Source organism: Dermochelys coriacea, chromosome 9 (assembly GCF_009764565.3).
Source record: "Dermochelys coriacea isolate rDerCor1 chromosome 9, rDerCor1.pri.v4, whole genome shotgun sequence".
In the NCBI taxonomy this organism is placed as follows: Eukaryota; Metazoa; Chordata; order Testudines; family Dermochelyidae; genus Dermochelys; species Dermochelys coriacea.
In genome coordinates, this window is record NC_050076.1 from 28,184,363 (window position 1) to 28,201,608 (window position 17,246).

The 17,246-nt window shown below is 39.3% G+C and overlaps 1 protein-coding gene across 1 annotated transcript in view; it reads right to left on the reverse strand.

Moving 5' to 3' along the window:
* Positions 1-206: 206 nt before the first annotated feature.
* The window catches only part of TSC22D2 (TSC22 domain family member 2), a 33,137-nt gene continuing 16,097 nt past the window's right edge, over positions 207-17,246 (reverse strand). Inside the window, exons 2-3 of the mRNA XM_038415182.2 lie at positions 3,146-3,197; positions 207-1,907 (exon numbers count right to left, since the gene is read on the reverse strand). Coding sequence (XP_038271110.1) covers positions 1,647-1,907; positions 3,146-3,197 — 313 coding nt within the window. The 3' untranslated portion in view covers positions 207-1,646. The remainder of the gene's footprint in view (positions 1,908-3,145; positions 3,198-17,246) is intronic.

Sequence of the window (17,246 nt, forward strand, 5' to 3'; positions counted from 1 at the left end):
AGACACTAAACTGTAATTCTGTTAATCATTAATCATGTTAATTTAGGGCAAATAGTAAGTTCCTATTTTAATTTACATTTTAAGAATAGCATCTAAGCCTATTACTAGTTATTGCTCACTAAAAAACAAGTTATAACTTCAATTATGTTAAGAAAAACGATTATTCAATTTAAGATTACATTTTGAACACATCTAGAGTCAAATAGTTCAACAAAACCGCAGTTTAATTTCAGAAAATGTGTTAAAATATATATATTTATACATCAATTTCTGACACTATGTGTTAGTATACACAAATGATGGTCTCTTGAAACTATTTATGAAATGTACATTTTTTTTAATTTAAATACTCAATATACACTGCACTTAATCTGCATGTTGCATTTATTAAATACATTAAAATCTGCAATGTAACAAAACGTTCTCATACGAAATTCAAAACACCATTTTAAATGAACAAAAGATGGCTCACTTCATTTTTTTAAACTAGTGCATAGTACACTAGCGCAGCTCCACCAACACCAGCTGTTCGTTCTTTTTTTATTTGACATTGTTCACAGACTATTACATATTACAATAAGAGTGCTGGATAAAAACATGAGGTACGAAAGTGGTTCAAAGATTATAGGTCATGCAGATCATGCTAGACAGCAAAGAAAATTGTGAATGAGAAAAACACTAAATAAAAATACATAAAGAATGTGCATTATAAAGTAAAAAAAAACTCAATTACACAGCTTTGCTTCTTTGGTTACAAAGTAGGTTGAACAATTTCACAGCTTTTTATTCCCCCCCCCCCCCCCCAAAATCATACGAAATGTCAAAAAGCAGAGGAATCATGGCAATTTCTCTCTATTAGAAAGTAGAAACAGAAATGAGCAAAGTTTTCTTCATCAAAATAGCCCATCAATTATTTATTATATCACAACAACTGGTGACTACCTGTACAGATGCACTATGGTCTTCATACTTACACTCTATACAAAATGTACATTCAAGCTGGGTCTTGACTACCGTCAATAAATACCAAAGGTAAATTGCCATTAGTGTTAGAAATATGCCAGGATTCTTTTGTTCAATTATTGCCTAAACATTTTATCTATTAAACGCAATCCCGTCTATCAATTTTTACTGATACTTACATTTATTAAAAAAAAAAATTAAAAAAAAGTTCTGTGACATTGTTCATGTACATTATGAAAATAGCAGCCCTGTAATAAATAAAACAAATAAATGAAACTAATATAGGCAAATGTTACTTATACTGAAAGAACAGTGGCTCTTAAGATGAATTGTTACCTCTTTCATGAGATAGCAAGGCTCAAAGTAATCCATGGGTAATGGAAACCTTGGGGAGCCATCAAAGCTCTTAAAGACCCCACTCATGCGCACCAAATAAATGCATACGCTTTGCATTAACTCCTTCTACCATTTCCCTTGTGCACTGATGACATAACTGGACACCAACTGCGCTGTATGACATCTCAAAGTGAGGGAAAGCTCTTGTAGAATGATTGTCTAATACTGAAAAGGCCAAAACACACAACTGAAGCATGGCTACTTGCTTTCATATAAAGTGGAAAGAACACCAGTGGCACACAAGGACAGATTGCTTTCAGTTTTTTCTTAATGAGAAAAGAAAAGCTTTACGCTGAGGAAACATTCGGCTGCTGTGGAGGTTGCGTTGGCTGAGGAGGCTGTGCTATCACTGTTTGCAGTTGTGAAGTGCTACTAGGATTGGCCTGTTGAGTTGAGAGTTGGGATAATTGATCATTGTTTGAAAGAGATTTTAACAGTGCATTTTCTCGTTCAAGTAAAGAGTTTCTTTCGATTAATTCTTTTATTTGTTCCTTCAGGACTTCCACTTCTTCTCTGACTGCATACATCAAATGGCTTTTCACCAGATCCTGTGAACAGTAAGTCAGTAGTTACACAAACTGAAACAGCAGTGTTTACAATACAACTCCGTCCTGCTCAGTCTTAAAATATTAGTATGATTTCACTTATTCCATTGAATTACATCTGGTTCCTAGTAACACTAGAAAATATATATCACTTTAGAGCAAACAGTCTAGCACCTGAGGAAGTTCCTGCAAAGTGTCTCCAATCTGAAAGACCATAAAACACTGCATGCTAAATGGGTTCTACTGCACGAAGAGTAGGCACAGGCACTTCCACTTGCATTAAAACTAAGGTCTTTTCTACTCTACAGGAATTACAAAAGTGCTACTGAAAGCTGAAAAAAAATGGAGCTTTTTGAATGGCCTTCTAGTTGCATCATATGTATTTTAATGCCCAAAAAACACTAATAAAAACAGACAGCAGGCTGCATCCTAAGTTTTGGCCTCATGAGAGGCATACATTAACTGCATAGAATATATGTTTTTGCAACTAGCATCTTGTAGATTGTTTTCAAACTTGAAAGTCTGAACATGAATATATAAATACACATGCATTTAGTTTTGCAGGACGGCATGTACTGGGGAGCCAAGTAGTCCACTGATGAGACAACTGACCTTATTTCTAAGAATATGTACAAGGGGGACAATGTGATTAGAAGACACCTGAAAAATGGTGTCCTGGGAGCCGATGATGGGATCCTGCAGCACAGCATACAAGAACCAGAAAAATTCAGACCGAGGGGGAGGGTGAGGGGGAGGGGGAACACACAGAAACCTGCATAGGATACATGGCAGAGTTGGATTTTAATTTTATTTCATTAAATATTAAGTAACCAAGGAAAATTTTTTTTAAGTGTCCTATATCTTCAGCGTCTCTACATTTATAGTCTAAGTTTTTATATTCAATCATTTCAAAATGTTTAAAAAAACCTCTGTGTAACACCACCATGGGTAGGAAGCTCTTTGGATCTAATGTAAAACTAATCCTGATCTGCTGCCATTCCATAATCTAGGTAAATCCAGTCTTCATATGATGGAATGGAAGAATCAGAACTAATAGAGGGGAGGGGAACAGACATTACACTACAATGAAATTCTGGCTAATGATGCTCAGTTTTATTCTAGGAATCTGCATTATCCCAAAGATAGCATGTTTGAATAAAAATGAACATAGCTTGAAAGATTTCATCTCATTGATTAACTGCTTGTCCTATTAGAAATAATAATCTTTGTTTTCTACTTACCATTGCCTGTTCTATTTTGTTGTCAATGGCTACAACACTTGCACCAGATGCACTGTAAAAAAAATTCAGTGGATATTAGATTACTCTTACTTGACTAAACATTGAACCCATTTGTACATACAAATCTTGCAAATAGATTGTTAAAGATCTGTCTTATGACATATGTGCCTTTGCTGAGAGACTTTAAATCTTAGGAGGCTTTAAGAACTCCATAACACATTACATCCTCTGTGGAAGTTCTCCTTAACTGTCTGGGACAATTAGAGCTCTGAAAATTATACTGCCACTCTCCATTCAGGCTTCTTCAGTTTACCAACTACAGTAATGGCTATTTTTTTCAGCTATGTTATCCAGCCCTGTACCAACTGGAAAGCTCTATAAACTGCCATTTCTTCTAATCTTCATAGAAAGTCCAGTTTATAGTCGTCTAGCTCCCTACCTGGCTCCGCGTGGCTCCCTGGAAGTGGAGATATGTCCCTGCTGCTCCTAGGCAGAGGAATGGCCACGAGGGGTTTTGAATGTGGGACGCAGTGTGGGGCTGGGGTATGGGCGGGGGCTTAGGAGGGGCTTTTGAGTGCTGGATCCAGGCAGTGCTCACCTTCGGCAGCTCCCTGCAAGCAGCAACCTGTCCCTGCAGTTCCTAGGCAGAGGCGCGACTAGGCAGCTCTGCATGCTACCTCCCCCTGCAGGTGCTGCCCCTGCGGCTCCCATTGGCCACAGTTCCCAGCCAATGGGAGCTGCGGGGGCAGTGCTGTCTAGCCACACCTCCACCTAGGAACAACAGGGACAGGTTGCTGCTTGTGGGAAGCCGCCCGAGTTGAACGTCCCCTGGATCAGACACCTCAAAACCCCTCCCACACCCAAACTCCTTCACAGAGCCCATGTCCCGCATACCCTCCCATGCCCAAACTCCCTCCCTCTTAGTTAACAGGAATTTTTCATTTACCAGCATCCCCATTCCCCCAATATGCCAGATAAAGCTTTTTATTGTATAAAACGTCCCTTAATCCATGCCTATGAACACCTAAAATTATCTAGCTCAGTTACTGTTTAATTTCCCTTCTTCATTATCCACACTCACTTAGAGAAACAAAAGGTTATGTAATAGATTAGCAAATATGCAAACTTGCTACATCACACACTAATATGCAATGTTTTGACACACAAAAAAACCCTCCTGTAGTAGTATTTATCCTCAGCATTTACTTACTAATTAGCTGACTTTAGAGGAGTGTTTTTATGGCTTTGCAGTAATGCGCCAGTAGTCAATGAGCATTTAAAAAAAGGATATACTCAAAATTCTGGAATCCCACAAGTGTCCATTTGCTCCCAGGAAACTCTGGATGCCCCATCCAATAAGGTAACTAGAATCCTATCATAGGCCAGTAAATTAAGTCCCAGTTAGGTACTTACTGGTATGGGACATGTTTCTCCAATGCAAGTGCTAATGCAAAGTGTTTTAGCAAAGCAGGTTTCAGACTATCAGCACAAGATGGCAAAATGCCCCAATGTATTTTAGGAACGGAGTTTTGCAGACTGAAGATGACAATGTTTATGCTTTCAGACAGTCTAATTAAAAACAATCCATTTTAATACAAATTTTACAACAAAACTGTTTTAGTGTCTTGCTAACTTTCAAGCTTCCCCGAGTTACAAGGGTACTGTAGATGTCCTTCCTCAAAATCAAAATGGTTACCAAAGCTAGCTTCCTTTTTCTTCTAGCATTACGATTCAGATATATATCCCTTTTCTGTAACTAGCTAAGATAATTTAACATGTTAGCCTTCCACAAAAATCAATTAAAAAAATAAATGACAGCCCTTAACGTGTCATCATTCATCTCAAATAATCAAATTGTACACATCCAAAGCTCAACTTCTGAAGGAGAGGAAAACCATAATCAACAAACTTATTTTAAAAGGTGGGTGTTTTGGGGGTGGAGGGAAGGAAGGTAGAAGTAGAGAGTAAACACCTAAAAAAAAAAGTTTTACAACGAAAGTCCCATGTAGACAAAGCCTTAGGGAATGTAGGCTCTAAGAAATAAGTTTTCTTGGCAGTTTTACAATGTTGTCATCTCCAAAAACTCCAAACTCCAAAAAAAAAAAAAAAAAAAAAAAAAGAGTCATGAGTCATCCACCCCCCACCACACAAATATAGTGAGACTAACTTAAAAAGTTTAAAAAATAAATACATCTGGGGTTCTGTTCATAAGCCTTCTGCTTTGAGACTATATGGTGAACTTTCTTCACATTGTCAAGATTGTCTGCAGTCATGAATGCTAGAAATTTACACTGGTGAAAAATTAAAGCTGAGGTTCTCATGCAATCTCCTAATCTCCTAGCTGTTGGTATCAAGATAAATACCGAAGACTCAAAGATAGCGAGAAGCACCACCTCACTATACAAAGTTCCATCTCAGCTTCTAGACCCGAAACTACTCCACATAAACACACACACAAGAACCCTGTTCCTCATCAGGATCCTCTCAGCAGCCTTGCTTTCACACTCATGGAAAGGGAAAAGCCAACTGCCAAAGCTTCTATTAAAGCCTCAGCCTCCATTTTCTTTCAAGTGTGCATGGCATCTCCTAGAACAGCATACAAAAAGATAAGCATTAGTAGTAACTAACAAGCAGGAAGCTGAGAGAAAGTAACAAAGGCCATTTCTCTGACCACTTTTGTAGCATCCAGGAGGCTCTGAATAGATAGAAGAGACAGTTGTCTGTAATCTCAAGGCACTTACTAACAGAAGGTAGATACAAAGGAACACCCAAATCAGATCAAAAGACAGCATCCTATAGCAACTTCAATATCTTTCTACCTTCCAGCAGTTAGTGCAGAGGAGCTGGGCTTCTTTTATCAGGGCATTCCCTACCAAATAAGGACTTGGCAAGTGGAGGTTCCCCCCTACCCCCCAATTTTTTTTTCAATTAACTAACATCTGGGCTAGCAGGATTAGTTCTCTGGATTGCAGGTGTCAAAATTTTCAAGCCCTGCTCGTACCTACAACCACTGTCATCTGAGTAATTTATACACCGTTTTGAAGTTTATGTATTTAAGAAAATATAAAGCTACAAGCTATCATACTGGCATAACCTGTGTATAGCTAGAAAAAAAAGTCAGTTTTATGCTGAACACAGGAGTCAAAAGTTGGTTTTAGTGTTTCACTAACCACCATAACATTAGCAAGACTCATTTCATACCAAAGTCCAGTAAATAATCTTGTACTTCAAAATTAGCTTCAAAAGGCAAGTAGATAGTACTAGGAAATATAAATGTTCTCAAGACCAAAGAGAGAGTTATGTCAGTTTATGTATCAGCTATATAGTAGCTATGTGCTTGTGTTCACTGTGTGAGCTAAAGATTTGGTAAAAAGAAAGGCCACCTACCTTCCATAACGGAGTTCTTTGAGATGTGTCTTCCCTATCTGAATTCCATTGTAGGGTGTGCATGTGCACTACAGTGTTTTGCTAAATAAAATAGCAAAGAGTAAATATTTTATTTTTATATATATTTATTTTTCCTGGGGACTGGAGGATATACAGAAATGAAGTTTCCAAGCTCTTAAGTAGACACAAGATTGTATGTGCGTGCGCAAAACACTGCACAAGCTGTAGTTGTGCCTCCGCCCAATCTATTAATTTAAATGCTATTTATATTTTTTGCCCCTACGAGTTCACATTTAAATGCCTTAGTAACCCCATCCACATTAATGATGCATTGTAATATGTTTAGAAAAATCCTAGTTTTAAAAAGAATGGGGTTAGATGGAAGTCTGACACAGGTAAATTAATATACAACATAAAATATCAACAAGCTTCTACAATATTGTCAAAAGGTACTCTCTGGTGGACAAAGTAATACTATACCCAATGCATGCTAGGCTTTTATTTGGAAAGTCACAGAACTAGAATCTTTGAGAGCATAACAATGACCAGCAAATGTTATCTGTAGTAGAGTTCTTTAAGTGCATGTTCACAGTTAATGAAATAGTATATCTTACTAGAGATTACACAAATAGTTAAAAGATGTTGTTCAAAAGAATAAGAAGTTGAAGGAAAAAGATAGTAAGTACGTAAGTGTCCAAAAAAGGCAGGCGCTGAGAGAATGGAATTGAATAGACGAGTGGGAGGAGAAAAGTGTTACAAATTAAATGAAATTGGCACTATAAAAATATATTATATTGAAACTTTTTGGATGGTTAAAAGGCATTCTACCTTCAGCAGCATCCTGAAAGATGTTTAGATATCCATTATAATCTAAGAGAGTTCCTGCTTATTTAAATTTAACCTTGTCAAAGTGGATTAAATCATCACCCTTTATCATTAATTGGTACTTTCATTATGAACTGTTTGGAATGTTTCTAAAAATATCAAACTTGTTACCCTCTGGATTGAATTTTTTTTTTATGATTGTTCTCAGTAAAAAGTGATACTCGGGGAAAGTTTGTTGGCAATCAGCGTTTTGAAGTTTGGACAAAAATAGTTCATGGTTTAAGAAATTCAGTTTTATGTTCATAAAGTAGTGTTTAAAAGGTTATATATTGCTCAATAAAGTACACATACTATGCCAAGTTTCAGAGTAGCAGCCGTGTTAGTCTGTATTTGCAAAAAGAAAAGGAGTACTTGTGGCACCTTAGAGACTAACAAATTTATTTGAGCATAAGCTTTCGTGAGCTACAGCTCACTTCATCGGATGCATCAAGTTACAGAAGACATGTTAGTCTCTAAGGTGCCACAAGTACTCTTTTTCTTTATGCCAAGTTTGAAAGTTATGAATTGCTTCACTTCCATTCATTTAAATCTCAGCCATATTGCTATGTATCAATTTTCTTTCACATTTAAATAAGGTTGCAAATCTCAGTGATCTGATGAAATAAACCCAACTTCAAGCTTCACTTTTTAAAAGCAAGTTACAGAAGACATGCCCTACATAAGGGGTATTGATTAGCTGTAAGGTCCATTTCCTCAGGAAATGGATGACTACTGCAAATCAGAGGCCAAGGGGAAAAACCCCCACCACATGGATTTAAATATTTTCTTTACACCTTCCTTGGTATTTCTTGTGAAACAGCATCTGAAAGTGAGAATAATGTTCACATGTCTTTGGGCTTGTTAACCCTCCCACCACTACTGCAGCTTTTCCTGTTCCCAGAAGATAGAGCAAGATTTCCTTGTGGAAGAGGAGATCAGAAAAGCTGCTCTGAAGTTAGCAGGGAATATTGTTGGATTTACTAAAATGGATGGTTCCTTTAGAACCAGTGTCAAGTGGCCAGCATCTCTCTAGAGGAAGGAGAAGACCTGTCATCAAAACAGTGTAGATAAACAACTCTGACCTTATCCAAAGACAGTGCATTTACGCAACTGTGCAACATTGGGTGACATGGAGGCATCCTAACCATTTTTAAGTTATTCAGCCCTTCTGAAATCAAAACACTGTTTGGATTACAGTTCACACAGGCAGGTCTAGCATTTTACTTACTACTCCTGTAAAGGTTACCACTTTCCTTTGGGATCCACAATCGATTCTAGATCAGATCCAAAATTTAAGGACTTGTATACACAGGAAAATTGACCGGCATAGCCACAGTGGAATAATTATTCCACTATAGCTATGGCGATCAGTTTTCCCATGAAGACAAGTCTTTAGTCACTAAGGACACTTCTGTGGTGCCATTTAATCATAGAAATCAAGATAAGTTTATTTTGGGGTAACACTTCACAACAACAGTAGACCCAATACCAAAAGTTATAGTTTTGGAGGAGTAGCATACTTAAATTATCTTAATAGCTAAACGAACAAGATGTATTGATAGCTCACTAGGAAATAGTAAATTTTAGTTAGAGCTATTGACAATCAACTACATTAATGTTTTGGGAACCTTCTGGTAAACAACGTAAGAGGAAGGATGATCCAGTGGATAGGGTGTTAGCCTGGGACTTGAGAGACAGGTTCAATTCTCTGTTCTGCAACAGACTTCAAGTGCAACCTAGGGCAAGTCACTTAGGGGCAGATTTTGAGAAGAACTCAGTACCCAGTAAGTCCACTGAGAATAAGTGAATGCAAATCTGTCCATTAGTCTCTTTGGGCAACAAAATGGCAGATGAAATTAAATGTTGATAAATGCAAAGTAATGCACATTGGAAAACAATTCCAATCATACAAATAAAATTAGGGGGTCTAAGTTAGCTGTTATCACTCAAGAAAGATCTTGGAGTCCTTGTGGATAGTTCTTTGAAAATATCCACTCCATGTGCAGCAGCAGTCAAAGAAGCAAACAGAATGTTGGGAATCATTAAAAAAGGGATAGATAAGATAGAAAATATATCACCTCTATATAAATCCACAGTATGCCACATCTTGAATACTGCATGTAGATGTTGTTGCCCCATCTCAAAAAAAAAAGATATTGGAATTGGAAAAGATTCAGAAAAGGGAAAAAATGACTGAGGTTATGGAATGGCTTTGATACGAGGAAAGATTAATAAGACTGGGACTTTTCAGCTTGGAAAAGAGACGACTAAGGGTGGATATGATTGAGGTCTATAAAATCATGATTGATATGGAAAAAGTAAATAAGGAAGTGTTATTTACTCTCTCATAACAACTAAGGGTCACCAAATGAAATGAATAAGCAGCAGGTTTAAAACAAACAAAGGGGAGTTTTCTTCACATGACGCACAGTCAACCTGTGGAACTCCTTGCCAGAGGATGTTGGGAAGGCCAAGACTATACCAGGGTTCAAAAAAGAACTAGATAAATTGATGGAGTACAAGTCCATCAATGGCTATTAGTCAGAATGGGCAGGGATGGTGTCCCTAACCTCTGTTTGCCAGAGGCTGTGAATGAGTGACAAGGTATGGATCACTTGTTCTATTCATTCCCTCTGGGGCACCTGGCATTGGCCATTGTTGGAAGACAGGATTGCGGGCTAGATGGACCTTTGGTATGACCAGTATGGCCATTATGTTCTTAGATACACAAAGAAACTCTGACATGTAATGTTGAGCATCACCATGCTGAACTTTTAGGAGCCTAGAAAATTAATGGGATTCACAAAGCCAGAATTAGGTACCTAAGCTCCCTATACTATAAGTGGGGAGAGAGTGGCACCTCAGAATGGGTTTCACAGAAGCCAACTCACATGGCCAGTCCTTGCCTAAGCTAGCCAATGGAAGGTATTAAACTGAGGTGTGTGCACTAAACCCTGACTCTCTCGCTCTCAGAGATACAGTAGAACTTCGGAGTTATGAACACCTTGGGAATGGAGGTTGTTTGTATCTCTGAACAAAATTTTTTTTCCAAAAATATGTTTACAACTGAACATTGACTTAATACAGCTTTGAAACTTTACTATGCAGAAGAAAAATGCTATTTTTCCTTTATTTTTTAGTAGTTTATATTTAACACAGCATCGTACTGTATTTGCTTCCCCGCCCTCCTTCCCCCAGTCTCTTCTACTGCCTGATTGCGTACTTCTGCTGAGGTGTGTGGTTGACTGGTCAGTTCTTAACTCTGGTGTTTGTAACTCTGAGGTTCTGTTGTAGGTGCTTAAGTCTGGGCTTCAGGGAGGCACCTCTCTGTGTTTGGAATTCTCGGCTGCAAACCTCTTCTGGCATAGGCACCTAAGCTGTTTTAGCAAGAAGCTGATGGGAGGTGAGCAGCAGCTTTATGACTAAGTAGAGTGATTCTGGGATTTAGGTTCCTAAAGTTGCAGTCAGGGGGCCTAAGACATTTTGTGAATCTAGCCCTTTGTGCCTCAGTTTCCCATCTGTGAAATGGGGATAATAGTACTTCATCGCAGAGGAGTAGTTAGGATAAATTCTTTAAAGCTTTGGAGGTGTGCAAATAGAAGAAGCCATATAAGTACCTGAGACAGCATAACCCCCCCCCCCAAATCCCCAGATTTGTTCTAAAATAATTTAAAATATGTTAGGCTCACTGTCCTCAATAGGCAACTGCTATTTAGGATGCAGATGCTCTCCTTTTTATTACACCAGAGGAGCAGCCTTTGTGACAGAAAGTGGGGGCAACCTGCTCAACAGGAAGATACAGAAGTCTTTTCTTCAATTTCCCCACCTCTTTCACATTGTCATAGCCAGTTCACATAAAGCACTTTGAAAATGCTGATTTTCAAAGCACCATACTAACAATTCTCACAATAGTCATAGAAGAGATTTCTTCTCTTCGTTTTATAGATGGGGAAGCTGAGATAGAGATTGAGACTTGGCCCCCAAAAGCAGGACCCCACACTGCAAATCAACTGCAAAGCTCAAATTTAACACCAAGTTCCTGACTCCCACTGTAATGCTCAAATTACAAGACCCGTATATTGTTTAAGAAAAAGACCCAGTTAGAATCAAAATTAATTTGGACAAAATGGGTATTTGCTGCTCCAACCACTAAATTAATGTAAGTGAAAATATAGAATATTTGCATCCAATTATTTATCTGTTTTATGGTATTGCTTAGGAGCCACTTGTGCTAGATGCTGTACAACCATAAACAAAGACTGTCCCTCCCACAAAGAGCTTACATTCAAAGTAAAGACAGGGCAACAGGGGAATACAGGCAGAAACGGAGAGCATATGATAACAGTGACATGATATGATCAGCATGAGACAGTGGTCTCAGCACACCAGCTGCCTACCAGTTGCCAATTTTGTTTTTTAAATAGATATCATGGCAAGAGAGAATTTAAGGACAGACCTGAAGGAAGAGAACGAGATATTCAGCCACAAATGTAAGTCTACATATATTCTTTAAAGGCTTATAAACTACTTTAGAAGGTCCTCCAAAATGTGGTTTTATGTTGCGCTAGGGCTGTATGAAAACAGAAAAGTGTGGGTTATTTGTGGCCTACAGTCTATTTTAAGGCTTACTGAATTTTAATTTTTTTTTCCCCCCACTCCCTAGGAGCTAACAGGCCTCTTTGGAGGTACACAACCTTCTCTCAGTTTTAGTGAAGTATTTAATCTGAAGAAGTCACATAATATCCCCCTACTGTGCACTACATGTGTGGGGCAAGGACGTCATTAGTGTGTACTTTACATGAGAGAAGAAACCACATCTCAGGCAGTAGTTTATTTAACTCGGCAGTCACCAGGCTGCTTTGCTGTAAGAACAAGCTACTCCCAGGTAGATTTTTTTGGAATTGCTACAGAATCCTCACGTAACTTCAATTCCAAGACAGTTAAACCCAATTTGAAAAGAATCCCCCAGGTATTGATAATGACAAGAGAGATGCAGAGAAGGGTTTATACTATTTTCTGATCCTCCCTCCTGCAAAACTGGTTTTATTCTCCCAATTCCATCAGGGAAGTCTGTCCCTTTTCCTAGATGTCATCTGGTAGTCAAGAGTCCTTGGGTGGGATACATAATTTGTTCAGATTAATCCCACACAAGAGGCATGTATTAGTCCACTAGATTTACAGAGAAAGGGATGAAGAAACGTTCACAGGTGTCACACGAGATGAAGTTCATAGATACTAAGGTCAGAAGGGACCATTCTGATCATCTAGTCTGACCTCCTGCACAGCGCAGGCCACAGAATCTCACCCACCCACTCCTACGAAAAACCTCACCTATGTCTGAGCTATTGAAGTCCTCAAATCGTGGTTTAAAGACTTCAAGGAGCAGAGAAGCCTCCCTTAAGTCACCCATGCCCCATGCTACAGAGGAAGGCGAAAAACCTCTAGGGCCTCTCCAATCTGCCCTGGAGGAAAATTCCTTCCCAACCCCAAATATGGCGATCAGTTAAACCCTGAGCATATGGGCAAGATTCACCAGCCAGATACTACAGAAAATTCTTTCCTGGGTAACTCAGATCCCATCCATCTAATATCCCATCTCAGGGGATTAGGCCTATTTACCCTGAATAGTTAAAGATCAATTACTTACCAAAATCACATTATTCCATCATACCATCTCCTCCATAAACTTATCAAGTAGAATCTTAAAACCAGATAGATCTTTTGCCCCCACTGCTTCCCTTGGAAGGCTATTCCAAAACTTCACTCCTCTGATGGTTAGAAACCTTCGTCTGATTTCAAGTCTAAACTTCCTGGTGGCCAGTTTATACCCATTTGTTCTTGTGTCCACATTGGTGCTGAGCTTAAATAATTCCTCTCCCTCTCCTGAATTTATCCCTCTGATATATTTATAGAGAGCAATCATATCTCCCCTCAACCTTCTTTTAGTTAGGCTAAACAAGCCAAGCTCCTTAATTCTCCTTTCATAAGACAAGTTTTCCATTCCTCGGATCATCCTAGTAGCCCTTCTCTGTACCTGCTCCAGTTTGAATTCATCCTTTTTAAACATGGGAATTATTTGGGTATAAAGTTTAAGTTTGGGAGCCATTTGTTGGTATAAACAAATCCTAACCTGAAATTGTTTTATTTGTACTGTGATGCTTTGACATGTGAAAATTTAACAGAAATTCATAATGGAAACACTGCCAGTCTCTCTCTCCAATGCCTTTCCTCCATCTACAGTACAGCAAAGCTCAGGACAGAGACTGGTTTTGGCACTATCACTGCTCTCCTCCCTCTAGGATTTTAGGACCAGTTCCTGGCCCATCCCAAGTCTCCTTTGTCCTGCTTTGACAGCACAAAGGGAGGTAAAAATGCCCTCAAAGGGCAGGTGAGGATGCACATGGGAACCTGGCTAGTTTTCAGCCAGGGTAGCAACAACGTAAACAGTAACTGTTTCAGAGCAATAAGTCTAGCTAGGATCTTATGACACTATCGCCATTAATACTTAAAGAAAAGCCACCATCCAAGTCAGAGGCATTTGTTCCCCTTCTCTACATCTCTTTTAAAGAATCTTGTGTTAAAGAGGAAAAACTCATGGGGCCAGTAGTGCACCTAGCAACACCTGTTTGAATGGTAAGCAGGAAAAACATTTGCAGACTTCCCCAGGGAAGCCTCAATAATGACTCATCTCTTTCAAGCAACCAAGTACAAAAAAAGTCATGATATCCTCCTGCCATGCAAGGTTAGGTTGTGATAGAAGTCTAGGTTTCTTCTAATCTTTTATTTTAGTCTCTTTGCACTTTAATATCACCTCACTAGATTTTGTTAGCTTTTGCAGCAATGTTCAGCTTTATTGACCCAAAATATTCCCAAAAGATGGTAAACTACAGGAGAATATAAATTCTATTAATTTCGGGGTGGGGTGGCGTTGTAAGACAAGATTAAACTTAATGTTCTGACTACACTGAAGAAATTCTCACATTAGAAGATAGAGTTAAGAAAGCCAAAGCTTGCAAAATTGATTTCTTCTTTCCAGTTTCTTAAAAGGACAAGAAATATTTAATTTTTTTTTGTACAAGTGATCAGATCCTTTGAAATCTGATAAAGTTAGATATTTAGGGCTTGAATTTCCCCCGCATCAAAGCTCCCACTTTATAAGGGAGCTGGGCCATCAGGGATCTGATTATGGCTCCCTGATTCTGTGCTTGCCAACCCCCAGCATAATTTACTCCTGGGAGAATTCTGCAATACAAAATTAAAAATTCTATGAATAATATTTTAAAATTCTGCAAAAAATTCTACATATTTTCAAAACCCACTATAACAGTAGTTTCATTTTGGCAATTTATTTCAAAATACCTGCCAGTGCAGCAAGTATGTCTGTAAAAATACAGCCCCCCAGCCCCCTGAAAAAATAAATAAATAAAATAAAAAATTCAGGATTTTTTTTTTTGGGGGGACAAACAGATTCCTTACTAGGCATACTAATACAGAACTTTTGAGTAATTTATTTAAAACTAACTACAATACAGAAATGTATTTCCAGCACTCCAAAGAAGCAGTGCAAAGGCTTGGGGAAGTAAGGGATAACAGAAGAGCTGAGGGAGCAGGAAGGAGCCTGGGAGCGAAGCTGGCTTTTGTTGGGTTTGAGTGGGAGAAGTATGGAACAGTTTCTTTGGGGATTTGGGCAGGGGAGGGAAGGGGGACTGTTAGGGAGTTAGTGAGACTCCCCCATGCAGACTCTGGCTGACCCCGAGCCTCTCCCATTCAATCAGGCACATCTGCCCACTCTCCCATATGGCCCTGGAGCTTCCCTCTGCCGCCTAACCTGGCTCCACAGGCCCGGCTGCTGCATTGAACACAGCAGGCTGCTTGCTAGCTGTTACTGCCTGTCAGCTGGCTGTTCTGGTGCCACAGTAGCCTCTGGTGGGTGAAAGGTGGAACTGCAGCACTTCTTAGGAAGAAAGTATTTTCTGTGGCGAGGGGGCAGAAGAGACTATTCTTCACCAGAAGAGAATTCTGCTTGTGCACAGAATTCCCCCAGGAGTAATAACTTACGTCTCCAACACAACATGCTTAAGGGACATTACACCAGTCAGAATATTGGTCACAAGAGTTGTCTCCACTGGCTTCACACAAGCACTAAGTTCTCCGTCAACTAAGGAAATTTGTTGTTGCCCACCTAAAGGTCACAATCCAACCACTTTGCATGTTAAACAGAACTAATGTTGGCGGACTTAGAACAATGCTTGCTCAGCTCTAGTCCCCTAATGCCCCTACTCTACTTGCACTACATTGACGATATCTTCATCATATGGACCCATGGAAAACAAGCCCTTGAGAAATCCCACCATCAACCTCAGCCTGGACCAGTCCACATAAGAGATGCGCTTCCTGGACACTAGAGTACTAATAAGCGATGGTTACATAACCACCACCCTATACCGGAACCTACTGACCGCTATACTTAGCTACACGCCTCTAGCTTTCATCCAGACCACACCACACGATCCATTGTCTACAGCCAAGCTCTATGATACAACCGCATTTGCTCCAACCCCTCAGACAGAGAAACACCTACAAGATCTCTATCAAGCGTTCTTACAACTACAATACCCACCTGTTGAAGTGAAGGAACAGATTGACAGAGCCAGAAGAGTTCCCAGAAGTCACCTACTACAGGACAGGCCCAACAAAGAAAACAACAGAACTCCACTAGCCATCACCTTCAGCCCCCAACTAAAACCTCTCCAACGCATCATCAAGGATCTACAACCTATCCTGAAGGACAATCCCTCACTCTCAGATCTTGGAGACAGGCCAGTCCTCGCTTACAGACAGCCCCCCAACCTGAAGCAAATACTCACCAGCAACCACACACCACACAACAGAACCACTAACCCAGGAACCTATCCTTGCAACAAAGCCCGTTGCCAACTCTGTCCACATATCTATTCAAGTGACATCATAGGACCTAATCACATCAGCCACACTATCAAAGGCTCGTTCACCTGCACATCTACCAATGTGATATATGTCATCATGTACCAGCAATACCCCTCTGCCATGTAAATTGGCCAAACCAGACAGTCTCTAAGCAAAAGAATAAATGGACACAAATCAGATGTCAAGAATTATAACATTCAAAAACCAGTTGGAGAACACTTCAACCTCCCTGGACACTAATTACAGACTTAAAAGTCGCAATTATTCAACAAAAAACTTAAAACAGACTCCAATGAGAAACTGCAGAACCAGAATTAATTTACAAACTGGACATCATTAAATTAGGCTTGAATAAAGATTGGGAGTGGCTGAGTCATTACACAAACTAAAAACTATTTCCCCCATGCTAATTTCCCCCTCTACTGTTACTCACACCTTCTTGTCAACTGTTGGAAATGGGCCATCCTGATTATCACTACGAAAGTTTTTTTCCTCCTCCTACTGCTAATAGCCCACCTTAATCAGTTGGTCTCAGTAGAGTTGGTATTAGCCCATTTTTTCCATGGTTCATATGTAATCTATATCTATCTTCCTACTGTATTTTCCACTCCATGCATCTGATGAAGTGGGCTTTAGCCCACGAAAGCTTATGCTCAAATAAATTTGTTAGTCTAAGGTGCCTCAAGTATTCCTCGTTCTTTTTGCTGATACAGACTAGCCCTGCTACCACTCTGAAATCTGTCAGAAATAATAAAGTAACTGAAAGCTAGAAAAAAATATTTGAACTGGATGAGTGCTCCGCACACAATATGTATGTGAGGATAACCTTTTCAGGCCCCAAAACCTTTTTTGATACGTTTAAATAAAGGAAGTATTTTGGATCTTAACATTGCCACTTTCTCAC